The 17751-nt window shown below is 41.5% G+C and overlaps 1 protein-coding gene across 7 annotated transcripts in view; it reads left to right on the top strand.

Annotated features, from left to right (window-relative positions):
- Positions 1-17751, top strand: part of si:rp71-68n21.9 (kelch-like protein 13) — a 77956-nt gene that overhangs the window by 39510 nt on the left and 20695 nt on the right. For 3 of the 7 annotated variants that reach the window (XM_067992965.1, XM_067992964.1, XM_067992959.1), the window contains one exon: positions 17124-17268. In XM_067992965.1, coding sequence (XP_067849066.1) covers positions 17179-17268 — 90 coding nt within the window. In that variant the 5' untranslated portion in view covers positions 17124-17178. Of the gene's footprint in view, positions 1-1894; positions 2199-16288; positions 16384-17123; positions 17269-17751 lie in introns of those variants that run through there. The other 4 variants (XM_067992960.1, XM_067992961.1, XM_067992963.1 and 1 more) reach the window with 3 other exon arrangements.

The following is a 17751-nucleotide window of genomic DNA, read 5'->3' as shown; positions in this document are numbered from 1 at the left end:
CATGCCATCTAAATTGTTTCTTTTCATGAATGCTGAAATCTCCAGGAAGAAACAATGGCCTGGATTTTAACATGGAGCCGGGAAGAGAGCGGGGGGGAATGTTTATCCGACGCGAAACTTGGAACCGAAGTTGGGGGGTTGGAATCTGCAATCGCAACATAATTGAAGGATAAAAATTTAACTTCCGAGCTTCGTGCCCGGCAGCCAGCCAGACTGATAGGCTGGCTGCCTGTCGGGGTGGGAAAGTAGCCGGGGTTTTTGGGGTTTGTATGGGGGAGGTCAGGGACGGATCAAGATCTTTGGGGGCTGGAAGGGGGAGGTCGGGGAGAGATCGGGATCTTTGGGGGTTAGATGGGGAGGCCCTTCACAGGTGGGGAGGTGAGCAGTCGGCCATCGTTGGGCAGGCGAGCAGTCGGAGATCGTTGGGCAGGTGAGAAGTCGAACATTGGAGCAGGCCTCGGATATTGGGATGGTCTCGGACATTGGGGGGGTCTCAGACATCGAGGGGTCTCGGGCATCGGAGGGGGGGTCTCGGACATCGGGGTGGAGTGGGTCAACAGATTGTGGGGTTCTGATTGCGGCAGGTAAGCTTGTTGGGCCTGGCGGAAACACTCCTGCTCTTCCTGGCCCACAAGCAGTGCAATAAAGGCACTTATCTCATGATCCGGCCCTTCTCCCCTCCTTATCACTGGCGAGAATCACGAGCTCCGGGAAACCCGCGCTGGGGGCATTAAATTTAAAGGTCAGTAAAATTCAATATATAAAGACCTAATTAACATCTCATAAGAACGTTAATTGCTGTGATAACTATCTGCCCGCCTGAACTAAGTAGGTTACTCACACGCCTCCAAATGCTCCTCCATTAAACCCAGAAGTGGACGTGTTGGAGCCGAGTTGCGGTCACGCACGAAAAATCAATTATTTTAACCTCTCCCAACCCACTTGTTCTTGGGATTTAAAATTCCCCCCCCCAATGGGACCAGTGTCCAAGGTGCCCAATTATGGTAATTTTTAACATACTATCAAATTCTGGGCAAATGATCCTAGAACTTCCTGTGCCTATAGTAAGTTTTGCTCCCCAACAATGACAGCAGAGGTTAAAAACTACTGGAGGCAACAGAGATTTTCAACTGGAATATAAATCTTTGATGCTGTGCTGTATAAAATAACAAATTTACACTCAAGAGCGCAAGTATTTGTTAGCAGCACATCAGGACTGAGGGTCAAAGATTTGTCCCAAATTTTAACAGAAACTCTGAACTATTTTGTTTAGACGGATACTAATACAACAGCAGTTGACAGACATGTGCTCTCGCACAGCTTCCTCCAGCATGTAGGAAATTCTAAAGAAAAATTTGGCGACACCGATAAAGATTCCTTCAGTGTTTTAATATCTGTCATTTAGGAAATCCCACATTGACCTCTTAATCGTACTTTGTGTGTTTTTTCACTTAAGGAAGCATATTTGTTATCTTAATGATTACTAGTGGTAATTCTTAATTTCTTGTTTGAATCGTTTTCACTTGTGACAAATATTTCTGTATCAAGTGCCCAATCTGATGAAATGGTGTTCATTTAGTGAGAATGAATACAGTGGGTGTTGACAGAAATGGTTCAAAGTTTTATTCCCCATGATTATTTAACAGCCAAATTCCTATAGGTTTATCAAATATTCTCTGTATTTCATATGTACACTGCTTAGCAACAGCTGGCATTCTTCAAGGCTCCTCTTTCTGTCCTGAGGAAGCCTGCAAGGGGGAAACTTGGGAAATGTTCCATTTCCTCTGATGTGGTTTTGATGAAACAACTATCAGATGTCCACTCAGATAGAATCCACAGTATGCAGTTTGTCAATAACCTAGATAGGGAAGTGAAGAGAGGGGGAGCCAGTGAGAAAAGCTTCTGACTTTAGCAGTTCCTCAATCTGCCAGGTTTAGAAGCTGACGGCGTTAACTGGATCATGCCCTGCTATTTTTAGAATATGCCTCCAGAATTAAGTTATCTAGAGGGGAGAAGGACTAATCTGAGGGAGTGAGAGAACAGATCCTGTAGTAAATAAAAATGCATGGCAGTGTTTGCTGTCTTATCTAACTCACCATGCCGTTGAAATGGAAACTCTGCAATAGCCCCAGTGACAGAAGATTCTTGGTTTCTGTTCTCAAGGCTTCTAGGGCAGCTACACTCTCTCCAACGTACATGTAAGTGGAATTTTATTTTTCTTCAGCCAGCATGCTTCTGTGATCAATAATCAGAACACGATTGTAGGATTAACAAGAAAATGATCAGAAATTTGCATGAACAATCTTAGAAAATATGTAAATAAGAATATAATGGAGAATATTTGGGCAAGGAAAAATTGTACGGAATTAATTTGGTAACGAGACTCTTACTGACTTCTTACTAAATTGTGGTACAAACGAGAGATGCCATTCCAAGAACCTGACGGGATTATGATTAATGTTGATCAGAAGATTTCATGCTGCTACTTTGACATGGTGAGGCTGCAATTGTCCTGTTCATGAAACTAAGCCACTGTATTTATGAAGGTAGTTTTTAAGATTTCATTGTTTTTTAAATGTGAGTCAATCATATCATTTTTGAGTGGGTTCCTTAACTCTTTGAGTACTGACTCTCTTTTTGTATGTTCACAACTGCAAACTTCTCTATTTTGGAAAAAATATAGTGGATGTCTTTAAATGGCAACATTATAGTGGTGAGCAAACATATTGCATTTATCCAGTGGCTTTTACTTAGCCAACTCTGTGAAATATAGGAAGAATCTTTTTTTTAACAAACATAGCCATTTACAGGATTCCCATTAAAAGTTGGGTAAGGTACATAAAACATAGAAAATTTACGGCACAGAAGGAGGCCATTCGGCCCATTGTGTCCGTGCCTGTCGAAAAAGAGCTACCCAGCCTAATCCCACTTTCCAGCACTTGGTCCATAGCCTTGTAGGTTACGGCACTTCAGGTGTACATCAAAGTACTTTTTAAATGAGTTGCGGCTTTCTGCCTCTACCACCCTTTCAGGTAGTGAGTTCCAGACCCCCACCACCCTCTAGGTGAAAAAATTTTTCCTTAGCTCCCCTCTAATCCTTCTACCAATTACTTTAAATTTATGATCTCTGGTTATTGACTTTTCTGCTAAGGGAAATAAGTCCTTCCTGTCCATTCAATCTAGGCCCCTCATAATTTTATATACCTCAATTAAATCACCCCTCAGCCTCCTCTGTTCCAAAGAAAACAACCCCAGCCTATCCAATCTTTCCTCAGAGTTAAAATTCTCCAGTCCTGGCAACATCCTCGTAAATCTTCACTGTACCCTCTCTACTGCAATCACACCTTTCCTGTAATATGGAGACCAGAATTGTACACAGTACTCAAGCTGTGGCCTAACTAGTGTTTTATACCATTCTAGCGTAACCCCCCTGCTCTTATATTCTATGCCTCAGCTAATAAAGGAAAGTATCCTGTATGCCTTCTTAGCCACCTTATCTACCTGTCCTGCTACCTTCAGAGATCTGTGGACATGCACTCTAAGGTCCCTCACTTCCTCTACACCTTTCAGTATCCTCCTATTTATTGTGTATTCCCTTGCCTTGTTTGCCCTCCACAAATGCATTATCTCACACTTCTCCGGATTGAATTCCATTTGCCACTTTTCTGCCCACCTGATCAGTCCATTGATATCTTCCTGCAGTCTACAGCTTTCCTCCTCACTATCAACTAAGCAGCCAATTTTTGTATCATCTGCAAACTTCTTAATCATGCCCCCTACATTTAAGTCTAAATCATTAATATATACCACAAAAAGCAAGGGACCTAGCGCTGAGTCCTGCGGAACCCCACTGGAAACAGCTTTCCAGTCACAAAAACACCCGTCGACCATTACCTTCGCTTCCTGCCACTGAGTCAATTTTGGATTCAATTTGCCACTTTCCCTTGAACCCCATGGGCTTTTAATTTTTTGACCAGCCTACTATGTGGGACCTTGTCAAAAGCCTTGCTAGACTACATGAAGCACACTACCCTCATCGACCCTCCTTCTTACCTCCTCAAAAAATTCAGTCAAGTTAGTCAGACATGACCTTCCCTTAACATATCTATGCTGACTGTCCTTGATTTATCCGTGTCTTTCTAAATGACGGTTTATACTGTCTCTTAGAATTGATTCCAATAATTTGCCCACCACCGAGGTTAGACTGACTGGCCTGTAATTACTAGGTTTATCCTTTTCTCCCTTTTTAAACAACGGTTAGCAGTCCTCCAATCCTCCAGCATCATGCTTTGCTCTGTACGTATGCTTTTTTTATATAGAGCGACAGTATCAAATTATGTTTCCCCCTTTTATCTTCGTTACCTTGCTCCCCCATCCATTGTGTACAATTACCTGATCAATAGAGTCTGTCGATGGTGCTATGTTATCGGACACGAGGAACTTTGTGAAAATCCCTGGAATCACTTGACCTTTATTTTTTTTCTCTCTCCTCTTTTGCTTCCTCTGCTTCCCTCAATGTGCCAGACAAGCGCAAGTATTTGGCTCAGCAAATAATGCACTACTTAGAGTGGAGCTAAGCTACACAGGCTGAGAAGGTTGCAGGTTCAGTACCTAGCCTCTGCAAGGTTCGCTGATCGCAGCTAGCGGTGGTAGTGGAGTTGTACCAATTTGCCACAATGCTCCTGGGTTAGAAATTGGAAGAGATCATTGAGGGTCTCAACTCCTGATCGCTATCCAATTAATCCTGCTCTAGTTGCACATGTATGGATATGAGGGGAAGACAAATTGGGCTTAGATCTGATACCCCTCATAGTCTATCTAGGCTACTTGGGCAAGGGGTACCATGGTGCTCATGGATTGATATCCCAGCAACTTGAAAAGAAGAGAGGAGAAAATTACATTTTCCACCCTTCAGTGGTATAACATGTATTATCACAAAATTCCAGTAAGTCTAAAAGTGGATATTTGACTATTTAACTGGTGATACTTCATCTACTGTTTACGGGGTCGATTTTAACCATTCCTGCCGCACGGGAAACATCTGGCAGTGGGTCAGCCCCCCCGTTTTATGCCTCACTCGATTGACCTCAATGTAAAAGAGGCGGCCGAACCCCTGCTGCCCATTTCCAGGCAGGAACATTTAATAACGACCCCATAGATTTGTAAAACCGTGGCTGCAGTGTGTACTATCTACAGGATGCACTGCAGCAACTCGCCAAGGCTTCTTCGACAGTACTTCCCAAACCTGCGACCTCTCCCACCTAGAAGGACAAGGGCAGCAGGCACATGGGAACAACACCACCTGCACATTCCCCTCCAGGCCACACACCATTCCGATTTGGAAATATATCGCCGTTCCTTCATCGTCGCTGGGTCAAAATCCTGGAACTCCCTTCCTAACAGCACTGTGGGAGAACCTTCAGCACATCGACTCCAGAAGGTGGTGATGGAGGGTGGGTTTCGGGCAAAGGGTTAAGCAAAGCACAGTTTGCCTGTGAACTAACCAAGGCCCCAAAACGCTACTAACAAGAGAGCGTCTAACCACCTCCCCTTGACATTCAGCGGCATTACCATCGCCGAATCCCCCACCATCAACATCCTGGGGGTCACCATTGACCAGAAACTTAACTGGACCAGCCACATAAATACTGTGGCTACAAGAGCAGGTCAGAGGCTGGGTATTCTGCGGTGAGTGACTCACCTCCTGACTCCCCAAAGCCTTTCCACCATCTACAAGACACAAGTCAGGAGTGTGATGGAATCAAGAAGGCAGCTCACCACCACCTTCTCAAAGGCAATTACAGATTGGCAATAAATGCTGGACTTGCCAGTGACGCCCACATCCCATGAATGAACTTTTAAAAAAATATTTTGAAAAAATATGTAAATTAGCTTATTACTGCCAATCGATTCTGAATTATCTAATGTTCTCCTTTCACAATATCCAGGTGTAATTTTGTGGCCCTAGCACTATGCATTTTGTAAAAAGCTATCATTAAAAAATGATCTCTGCCAATAGTGAGCAGAATCTGTGGCAGTTCCAGATATATAAACCAGTTCAGTGCTAGGATATAATCGGGCCATGTTTGATCAGCAACATGGAATCGCATAGGTAGAACATTATTTTTAGCAACAATAAATTGTATTATTGCCACCACAAACATATCAGCTAGTTTGGCACCAGACCAAGCTTTTTATTTAATTAGTTGGACAGGTATCTGCTGAGGCTGTTGTTAAGTGAATGTAAGAACTGTTTATACAATTATGCTCTTTGAGGACAGTGATGATTTTTTAAAAAAAAGTTCCGAAAATGTTCACCTGAACAGGAATTAACAGCAATAATGATTTTAATGTGTTAAGTGATTAAAATATTTTAGCCATCAGTTTACTCTCTGGACAGCATACTGATATCTCTTCAATAAAAATACTAAATACTGGAAATGTACAGCATCTGAGAAGATAAGGGATAGGTTAAAATTTTGGGTAGAGATCAATTGTCAGACCTTGGGTTCTGATATCTTAATTTGAATTCTCCTGACAAGTCAATTCCTAATTTGTATACCAGGTACATTCACCCACTGGAATTAACAGCACTGACATTCTAATGTAAATTGCTGTATGCAAATACCTGTAATTGCATTCCATGTAAATGATGATCAGATAACTGAAATTAATAGATCGTTTTCTATCTACACCCAGTGTATTCACTCCAATTTAAATAAATGTATTTTTGCTCAGATTACACATTTTATTAAGTCTGCAAGCCATGCTTGTCACGTTCTTTGTAATATGTTGCATGGCTTTTGCTACTTCAATTATCTACCAAATTACTGCGGGTTTGAAATGTTAACCCTGTGTCACTCTTTTACATTTCAGAAAGCAATTCTAAGTCTCCAAGAAATTCCATACCAGAGGGTTGTTACTGATATTTCTAAAGAGTTGACATTGTCCTGTGCAGTATTAATAACGATCACCTTATATATTTGTACAAAATGTCTTTATCTACTAATTTAATGAAAGCATTAACCTATTTGCTTGAAATGGGTTAATTTGTAACAAGAATTTTATAAGAATATATTAGCGAGCATGTTATTAATCTCGTCATCTCAATTTGAACTCAAAAACTGCTGATCAGTTATATTCTGGCATTCTGTAATCACAGAATCCAGTAGGGTTGAAAGCGGGTGGTGTGGTGCCAAAGTAGATCAGAGCCCCGCCACACACTGTATGGAGCTGCAAGGTGCACATTTATACGCCAAGTCAGCAATCTCGGCTGTGCTGTTGTGTGACAGGTTGAGGCCAGATGCTTTTCGAAGCAGAGGCAGGGAAAATTAGAAGGACAATTAACTGAGCTGCTCTTGCACAGTTCTGAAATCGCTGATTTCAAAGCTGTTTTGGCGGAGGTCTGGAAATTGGTTGTTTGTCCTCTCTCTTAGCCAGGGATGATGTTGAGACCTAAAGAAAGGGCAAAATTACCTGGAAAAAAAAAAGAAAGTTTCATCCCCCTTTCAAAAAATGGTGTAAAGATGACTGGTTCACTGTTTAAGGGCATTGATTTTCTCTGTGCATTACAAAATTGTAAATCCACTTTTAAAGAAGAGGAAAGGAAAGCTCTCGCCCCATAATATATTTTGTGGTTACATGTGCATCCATCAAAGGGATTCTATTTCTGGAGGTAATGCCTCTGTTCATTTAGTTAAAGCTAGAACGTGACTGCTAAAATAGTGATCTAAACAGGGAAATAGTGGCACAGGTATAATTTTTCTTCAATTTTAGTTGACTCTAGTTTCACAATCACTTGTTGAGCTGGTTAAATCAGTAAGTAATAGCTTGTTTGGATTAAGCGGTTTAAAATATAATTCAGAGATGTGGAAAGTACTGTTATTATGGCTCAATTGTAATTATTGGCAAAAGGGCTTTAACATGTGCACAACACAATTCCCCTCTCCAGAGATTAATATATTGCTAACAAAGCATTTTCTATTTGGAGTTAATCCAACACAACTATTGACTCTATTATTATAAGGTCACAAAGCCCTTTGTTTTGAATAGTTTTTTACATCCTCCTTTTCCCTGGTAATCCCAGGTATGAATCAACTGTGGCCAAGGGGGCAGGTGGATGGGGAGCCTCTGCCAACTCATTCTGATCCAGCCCAATGACATCTCTTCCTCTGAGGTTTTCTCCCTCTGCGAGAAAGCATCGGATCTTTGCCTGGCACTTTCCCATAGCTGTGCAGCTGAGATTAAAAGAAGAAAGGAAGAACTTGCACTTATATAACACTTTTGACAACCTTAGGACTCCCCAAAGTGCTTCGCAGCCAATGAAATACTTCTGAACTGTACTGACTGTTGTAATGTAGGAAAACACGGCAGCCAATTTGTGCACAAGGTTGCACAGCAATGAGATTAATGGCCAGAGAATCTGTTTTAGTGTTTTGGTTGAGGGATGAATGTAAGCCAGGACACTGGAAGAAATCTCCTGCTCTTCTTTGAAGAAAGCGATGGGTTCTTTTATGTTCATGTGACATGGCAAAGGGGCCTCGGTTTAACGTCTCATCCGAAATGTGGCATCTCTGACAGCATTCCCTCACTGCACTGCAGTATCAGCCTAGATTATGCACTCAAGTCTCTGGAGTGAAGCTTGAACCTACAACTTTCTGACTCAGATTAGAATGAACAATGCAAAAGAATTAAAGGCTTTACTCAAATTTTACCATTTTGTGGTATCAATGCGCAGTGTCGCCTTTATGCAAAATTTTAAATGGCTGAATTTTTTGATCCTTTCCTCAGGGAATGGCCATTCCCTATGTGCAAGGATTACAAAAAAGAGGACAGAGAACCATTTCACTGGGTATCTGCGCCCATTAAACTATCCCTGGATTTCCAAGGCTTCATAGGGAAATTATATTCTATATTTTCAATGCTGTATCTTCTCAATGAGTGCCGATAAAGAACACTTTTCTTTATAAATCCATTTGTATTAGCTTCTAAAGATCAAAGCCATTTAGAGCCACATGATATGGATCCTTGGTTTTGTACTTGCAAACATCTTCAGCTAATCAAGAGCTCTATTTATCATTCTAAGGTGCAGGTATCAACTAATGTGAAGCTTTATTTAAACCAGCTATTTGAATAAAAGTGCCTATCTGTGTATTACAGTGTGCACTGCAACAGGATGATATCACAGTTCACTCCCACAATTTCCTCATAAATGATTCCCAATTTTGTGCCAGGTCATCTGGGCAAAAAGATGCTTCCCATAAGCAGACAGATATTGTGGATTAAAAAGATCAGAGCACAAATAAACCTGATCTCTCCAGTGGTCAAGTCATGAGCAGTAAAGATGAGAAGGTGGGAGCAGATGGATCTAAACCCTGAGAAAGGGGAAATAATTTACAAAATAAGAAACATGCAGTTTAGTTTTTAAACATAGTCTGTTATCTATTTGCTGCAGACATTGGGGTAGATTTTAAGTTTCACCGCCAGGCGGAAAACTGGCGGTAGAGGATTGGCCGCCCGATATACATCTGCCTGACTTTCTTTTCCAATGAAATCTCAGCAGGATATGTAATGGGCAGTTGATTTGCTCCTGCCAGTTTTCCACCCAGTGGTGAAAATTAAAATTTATTCCATTATTTCAGTGCCAGCAGAATTAAAGAATGCAATTTATCATTACTTCCTCAGCCAGGCTGGACTGACCAATAGTGATCTTTAAATGGATCCTAGAAACCTTAAGATGCTGTATCTCAGCATCTTACCTATATTCACTAATTCATTCTTTTTAAGGATAGTCAATGTAACAAACCTGAAAGGTGACCATGGCGGATTAATGACTCACATAGAAAGCTAACTTTGCTGAATCTCTTCAATTGTACATAAAAGTAAGATTTTATAACATTTGTTAGAGGCAGGTCTCTCCAAGTTGACAGTGTACTCTCTCAACGCTCCATAATATCTTGCCTACTATCTCATTTCTATTGTATACAAGGGGGCCTCGAGGTAATATTCTTAACCTGAATAGTCACACAAAAAAAACATCAGTTTTTACTTAGTTTATTCCTGCATCTTGGAAATTAAGTTCTTAATCACTGGCATAATTAGCATCAGAATGTTAATTGCATGAATTACCTACACAAACACAATCCTTCAAGGATCCCGACCACCAACCTTAACAGCAATATGTTAGCAAAAATAACATTTATTAAATCAGATAGGAGCAATTATAGTTTACAATGCACAGATTCGGATTCATTTCAATATTGATCCAGTCTTGAGAAGCTGTTTGATTAGGCATAGGTACCAAAAAACAAACAAAAAAAATTACAATTCAGAAGTCGGACTCACCAGCATTACACAGCCTTGTAGAAGAATATATTTCCTTTATTAAGCAGGCTATTGGTAATGTTTGATCTAGTAAAAACCCAGATTCGCATGAACCAGGTCTTATTGCACAAAAAATATTCAGTTGGGCAGAAGGAGTTTATAGGAACCTAGGAAGATAGGAACAGGAGTAGGTCATTCAGCCTCTCGAACCTGTTCCGCCATTCAATGAGATCATGGTGGATCCGTAACTCAGCTCCAAGTTTGAAGATGACGCTAAATTAGAAGACTCAGTAAGTTGTGTAGATGGGAGCAGGAAGTCACTTTTTTTTTAGAGGGAGTGTTAACTCCCCCGCCCTGCCGAAATTGAGTGGAGCTGGAGTTAAAATTGAGCAAGTCAATTTCCCACTCCATTCCCGGCCCACAGCAATTTCAATGTTGCTGTTTTTTCGGGTGGCTGCAATGCCTGCCTGAATCAGGCAGGAGTCTCATATGTTTATGATGTTCATATGAACTTGATGGCATTTTAACTACTGGCCAGCCCACGCGGTAAAACCTGATCTGAAAGAAGAAGAGGTCATGTAAGGTAAGGTGAGTGTTAACCTTTCCTTTGTTGGTCCAAGAGGAGCAGGAGTGCTTTTTTGGGCCACACAAGGAAAATCTGGGTCTATGTTGCCTTGGGCTCTCCCTTTTCCTGCCAGCAAGACCAGCCAGCTTCTTGTCAGGAATTAGAATTCCCCCTTTTGAGTCTAGAAGTTAATATTGGCCATATTAATAGATGAATGCTTAGGTTGTGGGTTCAAGTCCCACTCCAGAAACTTGAGTGCATAACCCAGGCTGACACTTCGGAGCAGTACTGAAGGAGTGCTACACTATCGGAGGTACCGCCTTTTGGATGAGACGTTAAAGCGGGACCCCATCTGTTGTCTCAGCTGGACGTAAACAATCCCATGGTACTATTCGAAGTAGAGCAGGGGAGTTCTTCCCATTGTCCTGGTCAATATTTATCCTTCAACCAACATCACTAAAAAACAGATTATCTGGTTATTATCACATTGCTGTTTGTGGGGCCTTGCTGTGCGCAAATTGGCTGCTGCGTTTCCTACATTACGACAGTGACTACACTTCAAAAAAAGTACTTCATTAGCTGTAAAGCGCTTTTGGAAATTCTGAGGTTGTGAAAGACGCCATATAATGCAAGCCTTTCTTTCTTTTTAATAGGTTTGTATGATATAAGGCAGCAATTAGGCCATTATTTTAAACAGGTTAACACCTCTATAAAATAGTAAGCAATGGATGTCATATTAGAGGCGATCTTATTGAAACATATAAGATTGTGAAGGGTCTTGATCGGGTGGATGCAGTAAGGATGTTCCCAAAGATGGGTGAAACTAGAACTAGGGGGCATAATCTTAGAATAAGGGGCTGCTCTTTCAAAACTGAGATGAGGAGAAACTTCTTCACTCAGAGGGTGGTAGGTCTGTGGAATTTGCTGCCCCAGGAAGCTGTGGAAGCTACATCATTAGATAAATTTAAAACAGAAATAGACAGTTTCCTAGAAGTAAAGGGAATTAGGGGTTATGGGGAGCGGGCAGGAAATTGGACATGAAGCTGAGTTCGGATCGGTCAATGCCCTGTGGGTGGCGGAGAGGGCCCAGGGGCTATGTGGCCGGGTCCTGCTCCGACTTCTTGTGTTCTTTAGATTTGTGGTTGGGATCAGATCAGCCATGATCTTATTGAATGGCGGAGCAGGCTCGAGGGGCCGATCGGCCTACTCCTGCTCCAATTTCTTATGTTCTTATGTTCTTATATATGATTACATTCATCTGCTAATGGCATCAAAATAAATGTGTCAAAATAAATAGCTGATAATATAATTGTATAGTATAAGAAAAGTCATCATTATCATATAACTACCACAGAGCCTTGTGAACTTACATAGAATTACATAGAATGACTAGCACAGAAACAAGCCATTCAGCCCAACAGGTCCATGCCGGTGTTTATGCTCCACACGAGCCTCCTCCCGCCCTTCTTCATCTAACCCCATTAACATAGAATCATAGAATCATAGAATGGTTACAGCATAGAAGGAGGCCATTTGGCCCATTGAGCCTGTGCCGGCTCTTTGTAAGAGCAATCCAGTTGGTCCCATTCCCTGCTCTTTCCCTGTAGCCCTGCAATTTTTTTCTTTTCAAGTATTTATCCAATTCCTTTTTGAAAGCTACGATTGAATCTGCTTCCACCGCCCTTTCAGGCAGCACATTCCAGATCATTACTACTCACTGTGAAAAAAAGCTTTTCCTCATGGTATCCTTGGTTCTTTTGCCGATCACCTTAAATCTGTGTCCTCTGGTTCTCAACCCTTCTGCCAGTGGGAATAGTTTCTCTTTATTTATTTTATCTAAACCCTTCATGATTTTTAACACTTCTATCAAATCTCCTCTCAACCTTCTCTGCTCTAAGGAGAACAACCCCAGCTTCTCCAGTCTATCCACATAACTGAAGTCCCTCATCTCTGGAACCATTCTAGTAAATCTTTTCTGCACTCTCTCTAAGGCCTTCACATCCTCCCTGAAGTGCCGTGACCAGAATTGGACACAATACTCCAGTTGTGGCCAAACCAGTGTTTCATAAAGGTTCAACATAACTTTCTTGCTTTTGTACTCTGCCTCTATTTGTAAAGCTCAGGATCCCATATGCTTGTTTAACTGCTTTCTCAACCTGTCCTGCCACCTTCAAAAATTTGTGCACATATACCCCCAGGTCTCTCTGTCCCTGCAACACCTTTAGAATTGTACCATTTAGTTTATATTGCCTCTCCTCATTCTTCCTGCCAAAATGGATCACTTCACACTTCTCTGCGTTAAATTTCATCTGCCATGTGTCCGCCCATTCCACCAGCTTGTCTATGTCCTCTTGAAGTCGATCACTATCCTTCTCACTGTTTACTACACTTCCAAGTTTTGTGTCTTTTGAAATTGTGCCCTGTACACCCAAGTCCAAGTCATTAATACATATCAACAAAATCAGTGGTCCTAGTACCGACCCCTGGGGAACACCACTGTGTACCTTCCTCCAGTCCGAAAAACAACCATTCACCACTACTCTTCTGTTTCCTGTCACAGCCAATTTAGTATCTATGCTGCCACTGCTCCCTTTATTCGACGGGCTTCAATTTTTTTGAGAAGCCTATTATGTGGCACTTTCCTTCTATTCCTTTCTCTTTCATATGTTTATCTAGCTTCCCCTTAAATGTATCAACTTCCCCTTAAATGCATCGAGAAGGTGGCCTCCCGCATTGCTTTGAGCTTGTAACATTGCTGCATTGTGTAAGGATCTGATGTACTTCAGATGGTCGTCCATTCACATTCACAACATCAGACTTGTGTTTGATATGGGTAGTAAGCGATTTATATTTCTCATTTATCTTTCACCATATCATAATTATTCTGCACCTTCATTAGTATGAAAGCTATAAGTGGGTTTGATCAAAATTTAAAGTGGATAAATGAACTCACTGACCAGTGCAAATTTTCATCTGAAAAAATTGAAATAAGAGCCTTGCATTCCAAGGAGGGCTGATATGGTCAAGAATGAATGTACCTAATGAGATGTCAGGTTTGAGCAATAGGTGGGCATAAATCAAAGTATGGGCCACAAACCATTCCAAATTATTCATTTAAAAGCTGGATTTCTGATTAGCTCGTGTTAATAATTAAGTTTATGAGAGGAAGATATTTTATGTCATGATAATATTGAATACTTTTTAATGAGAATAAAGTGTAGCATGTAATGGTAACAAGGAATGTGGATTATACGTAGTGTACAATGATAATAAGGAGCAATTGTGAATGAAGGTTAAACATAGGCCTGAAATTCCACAGCCCTAGGGGTGCAAAGCCGTTGGCAGTCATTTTCGCTTTCGGCATAGGCGGTCAATAGGTGGTTGCGGATCGGCTGCCCGTTCTACACCCACCTGATTTTCCGCACCATTGACTTCAATAGAGCTGAAAAGCAGGCAGGATGTATAATGGAGGGCCGATCTGCAACCGTCTATTTACCGTCTATGCCGAAAATGAAAATCGACCCCAATTTTATTTGGGCAGAATTTTTGTTCCTGTCAGAAATGTTGTCGATTTTGGGGGCAGGTGTATTATGATGGCATACAAATTAGAGAAATATTCCATACAATATAATTACATTGTCTGTGTCCTTAGCAACATTGGACACAAGAGCTGCACTGTGCTGCTGTGAAATCCCTCCCAACCCGCACCTGAGGCAAATGCCTCGGCTGTACTAAAATGGCCACAGACTCTGCCAGCAATGTACAAATGCCCCATACCCTAGGGGTGTATCCATAAAGCAAAGGGAACTCTGCCCCACCCCAGATCCAACCCCAGAAGTCCTCATAAGCATTTTCGGGGTTAGTGTGTGGAAGATATGTTGATGAAGACTATGTATAACACATGATTTTTAATCCTCATTGATACCTTAAACACTAAAAATAAAAAGCCAGTATACTCAGTACACCCTATCGCACCCTCCACTGCATTCCTATAGTAAATACTGCAATAATAGTTACATGAAGAAAACGCAAACTACCACTCACATTCATCTCAGTACAACTGAGGCACCCATCTCAGGTTTGGGGGAGAGATTACAATGTGTCCTGTGTGTGTGTATGTATGTGTGCGCGTGTGTTTGTATATGAGTGTGCGCATGTGTTTGTATGAAGGGTGGGGGAAGTCAGTCAGCGTTTCTGCTCATAATCATTATCTTCTGTGCTGCAAAATGTTCTGTGGGCTTTAGGTAAGGACAGGATCAGACTCGGCTGTGACACTCCCCTCAAACGAATAGCTATTGACATTCCATATTCAGGCTCACACATGAAGAATGACTACTCAGAAGTATCAGAGGGCTACAAGACCCTATTGATTTGTACTCTGGCAGGTCCATCTGCCCTGAAAGTAGAGAAGACAAATTTGGGATAATAAATAGGTCGGGGGAGTGGGGCTAGCAGGATTGGTCTTGCATAGAGCCAGCACGGACTCGATGAGCCAAACGGCCTCCGTGCTGTAACCTTATTATGATTCTAAGAAACATACGACAGTTCTCCAAGAGTTAAACTTTCAGAGTCTAGAGTCTATGGGACCTAAATTCATTAGTGCCCAAATATGGGTGCGAAATGGCCACAACAATCGATGAGTGCACCAGAAGACACAGGCCCGAGGGCCAACCAATATTGGCCCTTGGGCCTCATTCACAAAACACCGGCGAGATGCAGGCGCCAATTGGGCAAACAGATGCAGCTCACGGGTCGGAAAATCACCCTGCTCACACACCAGCTACGGCCCTCAGATGACTCCTGGGAGGAATGGGGAGACAAATGGGAGGGGGTGAGCATGGAGTCTTAGGCAGCGTCCAGAAGTGTCTTTAAGGACCACTGATTAGGCCGCTGTAGAATCACAAAAACTAGTCGGAGCTTGCGCGGCATAAGCTACAACTAGTCTTCACGAATTTAACAAATGGTCCTGAAATAGATGCAGGACCCTCATTTCACTATTGAAATGAGGCCCGTGCTCCTTTAGCGGCTGCCTAAAAAGGACCCGAATGCATTTAGCAGTGCCCCGAATCCACGCACAGATTGGGCACGGGCTGTCGCACTATTAAATTTGTCAGCGTTGAGCCCATTTTATGGCCGTAAATCGGGTGCAACGATGTTGAATTTATGCCCCTATGCTTTCTTACTAATTGAAGTGCAAGCTTGCTGGAAGACAGCATGTTACATTGCTGGATGAGAGTACAGAAGCCTGCCTCTAGTTTTCACTGTAGTCATTCCATTTTTTTACTGAAGGAAGGTGATTGACGATATTTCACTTGTCAGATGAAGGTGATTGACAATATGTCACTTGTTAAACTGGTGAAGTGTTTTATAGTTACTGAGGTGTTGCGTCTTTCCTTACAGACAGACCTAAAGGTCATATGGAGATCCCAGACATATGCCAATTGGTTTAAAGAATCAATGTGATTGAAACAATAACAACGACATATACAAATGAGGTGTGTGGATAACTTCAAGTGTGGCCATTTAAAACAAGGGCAGCATGTCAAGAAAAGATAGCTGTGGGATTTATTTACTTTTTGAAGACTTCTGAGTTATTTAATTTATTAAATTTTGCAGTGTCGTAGCATAATCTCCACACACATGCACACACATGACGCTTATACATGTTTCCCCTCCCCCATTTTTAAACTCTAAATCATATTTCCTCAGTCAATGCCCATACAGAGACCAATGCAAGTAAAGGAAAAGCTATTATGCAATGGAGCAACTTGACTACGAGGAAGGCAGGGGCAGTTGGAGAAGTAGTGCACAGACCTTCTGCGTAAAACCACAATTCTTGGTTTGATGGGTGGGGCTTGAAATTGGTCTGGCTCTCAGAGTCAGGTCCAAGATTGATTCAGTACAATTAAGAGTTTGCTGGAATATGAGAGTTTTATACTTTTAGTGCTCCAAACTGACATCATATTCAACAGAGTTGGCATAAAGATATAAATGGAGTATTGCATTGTAGATGTAGAGATAGTGGTCTATTGCATAAATATTCCTGATTACTGGAGACATGGGATATAATAATGATATCTAGGGATACATGTACAATTACATATTCTAGTGAAAAACCATCAGGCCTAATATTCCCTCCTAGAGAATGTTCCACAAACAGATGCTGCCTATGACAGCATAATGGCAAACTCCTATTATCTAACTGAACATCTGTCTATATTGTCCTGCCTTTCAGTTCACTGCTAGAAGAGGACACTTTTCCTCTGAAAGTGTCTTTGGCCTGTAGCAGGATGGGAGTGTCAAAAAATTGCCAGTCTTCTGCTTCTCTTGGGAGCCCTCCAGCCTTCAGCAGTGAGACACACAGCTCGACAGTGCTGCAGGTAAATTCAAAAAGCTTTTTGTTATTGTCGTACATGCAGTTGCTTTGTGCCTGTGAGTAAAATAAGTCATTTTCAGGTAAAGTGATACCCAGCAGAGTTTGAGAAGTTCATTTTCTCTTGCTTACCAAATTTTCTTTGCTACTGACGAGGCTAATGTGAGCAATTGAGCTTTTCTCCACCAAAGCGTTGTAACATCTCTCTTTGTACACCTGTCTTATATTGAGAAAGTATTATAATATCAATATTTTGGCATGTTTTTAAAATTTCTTTCCAAGAGTAACAGTAAGGTTTCTCCTATCATTAGGACTATCCGATCATGTTCACAATCTATAACTCTTGATGAGAGTTAAAATTGGTGGCTAATTAATTTGCTAATATTTAGAAACAGATTTTTGGCCCCTTTGTGTTTACTTCTGATATTGTTTCATTCTTGTAGTGAAGTTTTCCATTCATTAAATTCTAATCTTGGTGCTCTTTTTTTAC

Source organism: Heptranchias perlo, chromosome 11, assembly GCF_035084215.1.
Source record: "Heptranchias perlo isolate sHepPer1 chromosome 11, sHepPer1.hap1, whole genome shotgun sequence".
Classification (NCBI taxonomy): domain Eukaryota; kingdom Metazoa; phylum Chordata; class Chondrichthyes; order Hexanchiformes; family Hexanchidae; genus Heptranchias; species Heptranchias perlo.
This window is presented reverse-complemented; position numbering and strand designations above follow the sequence as displayed.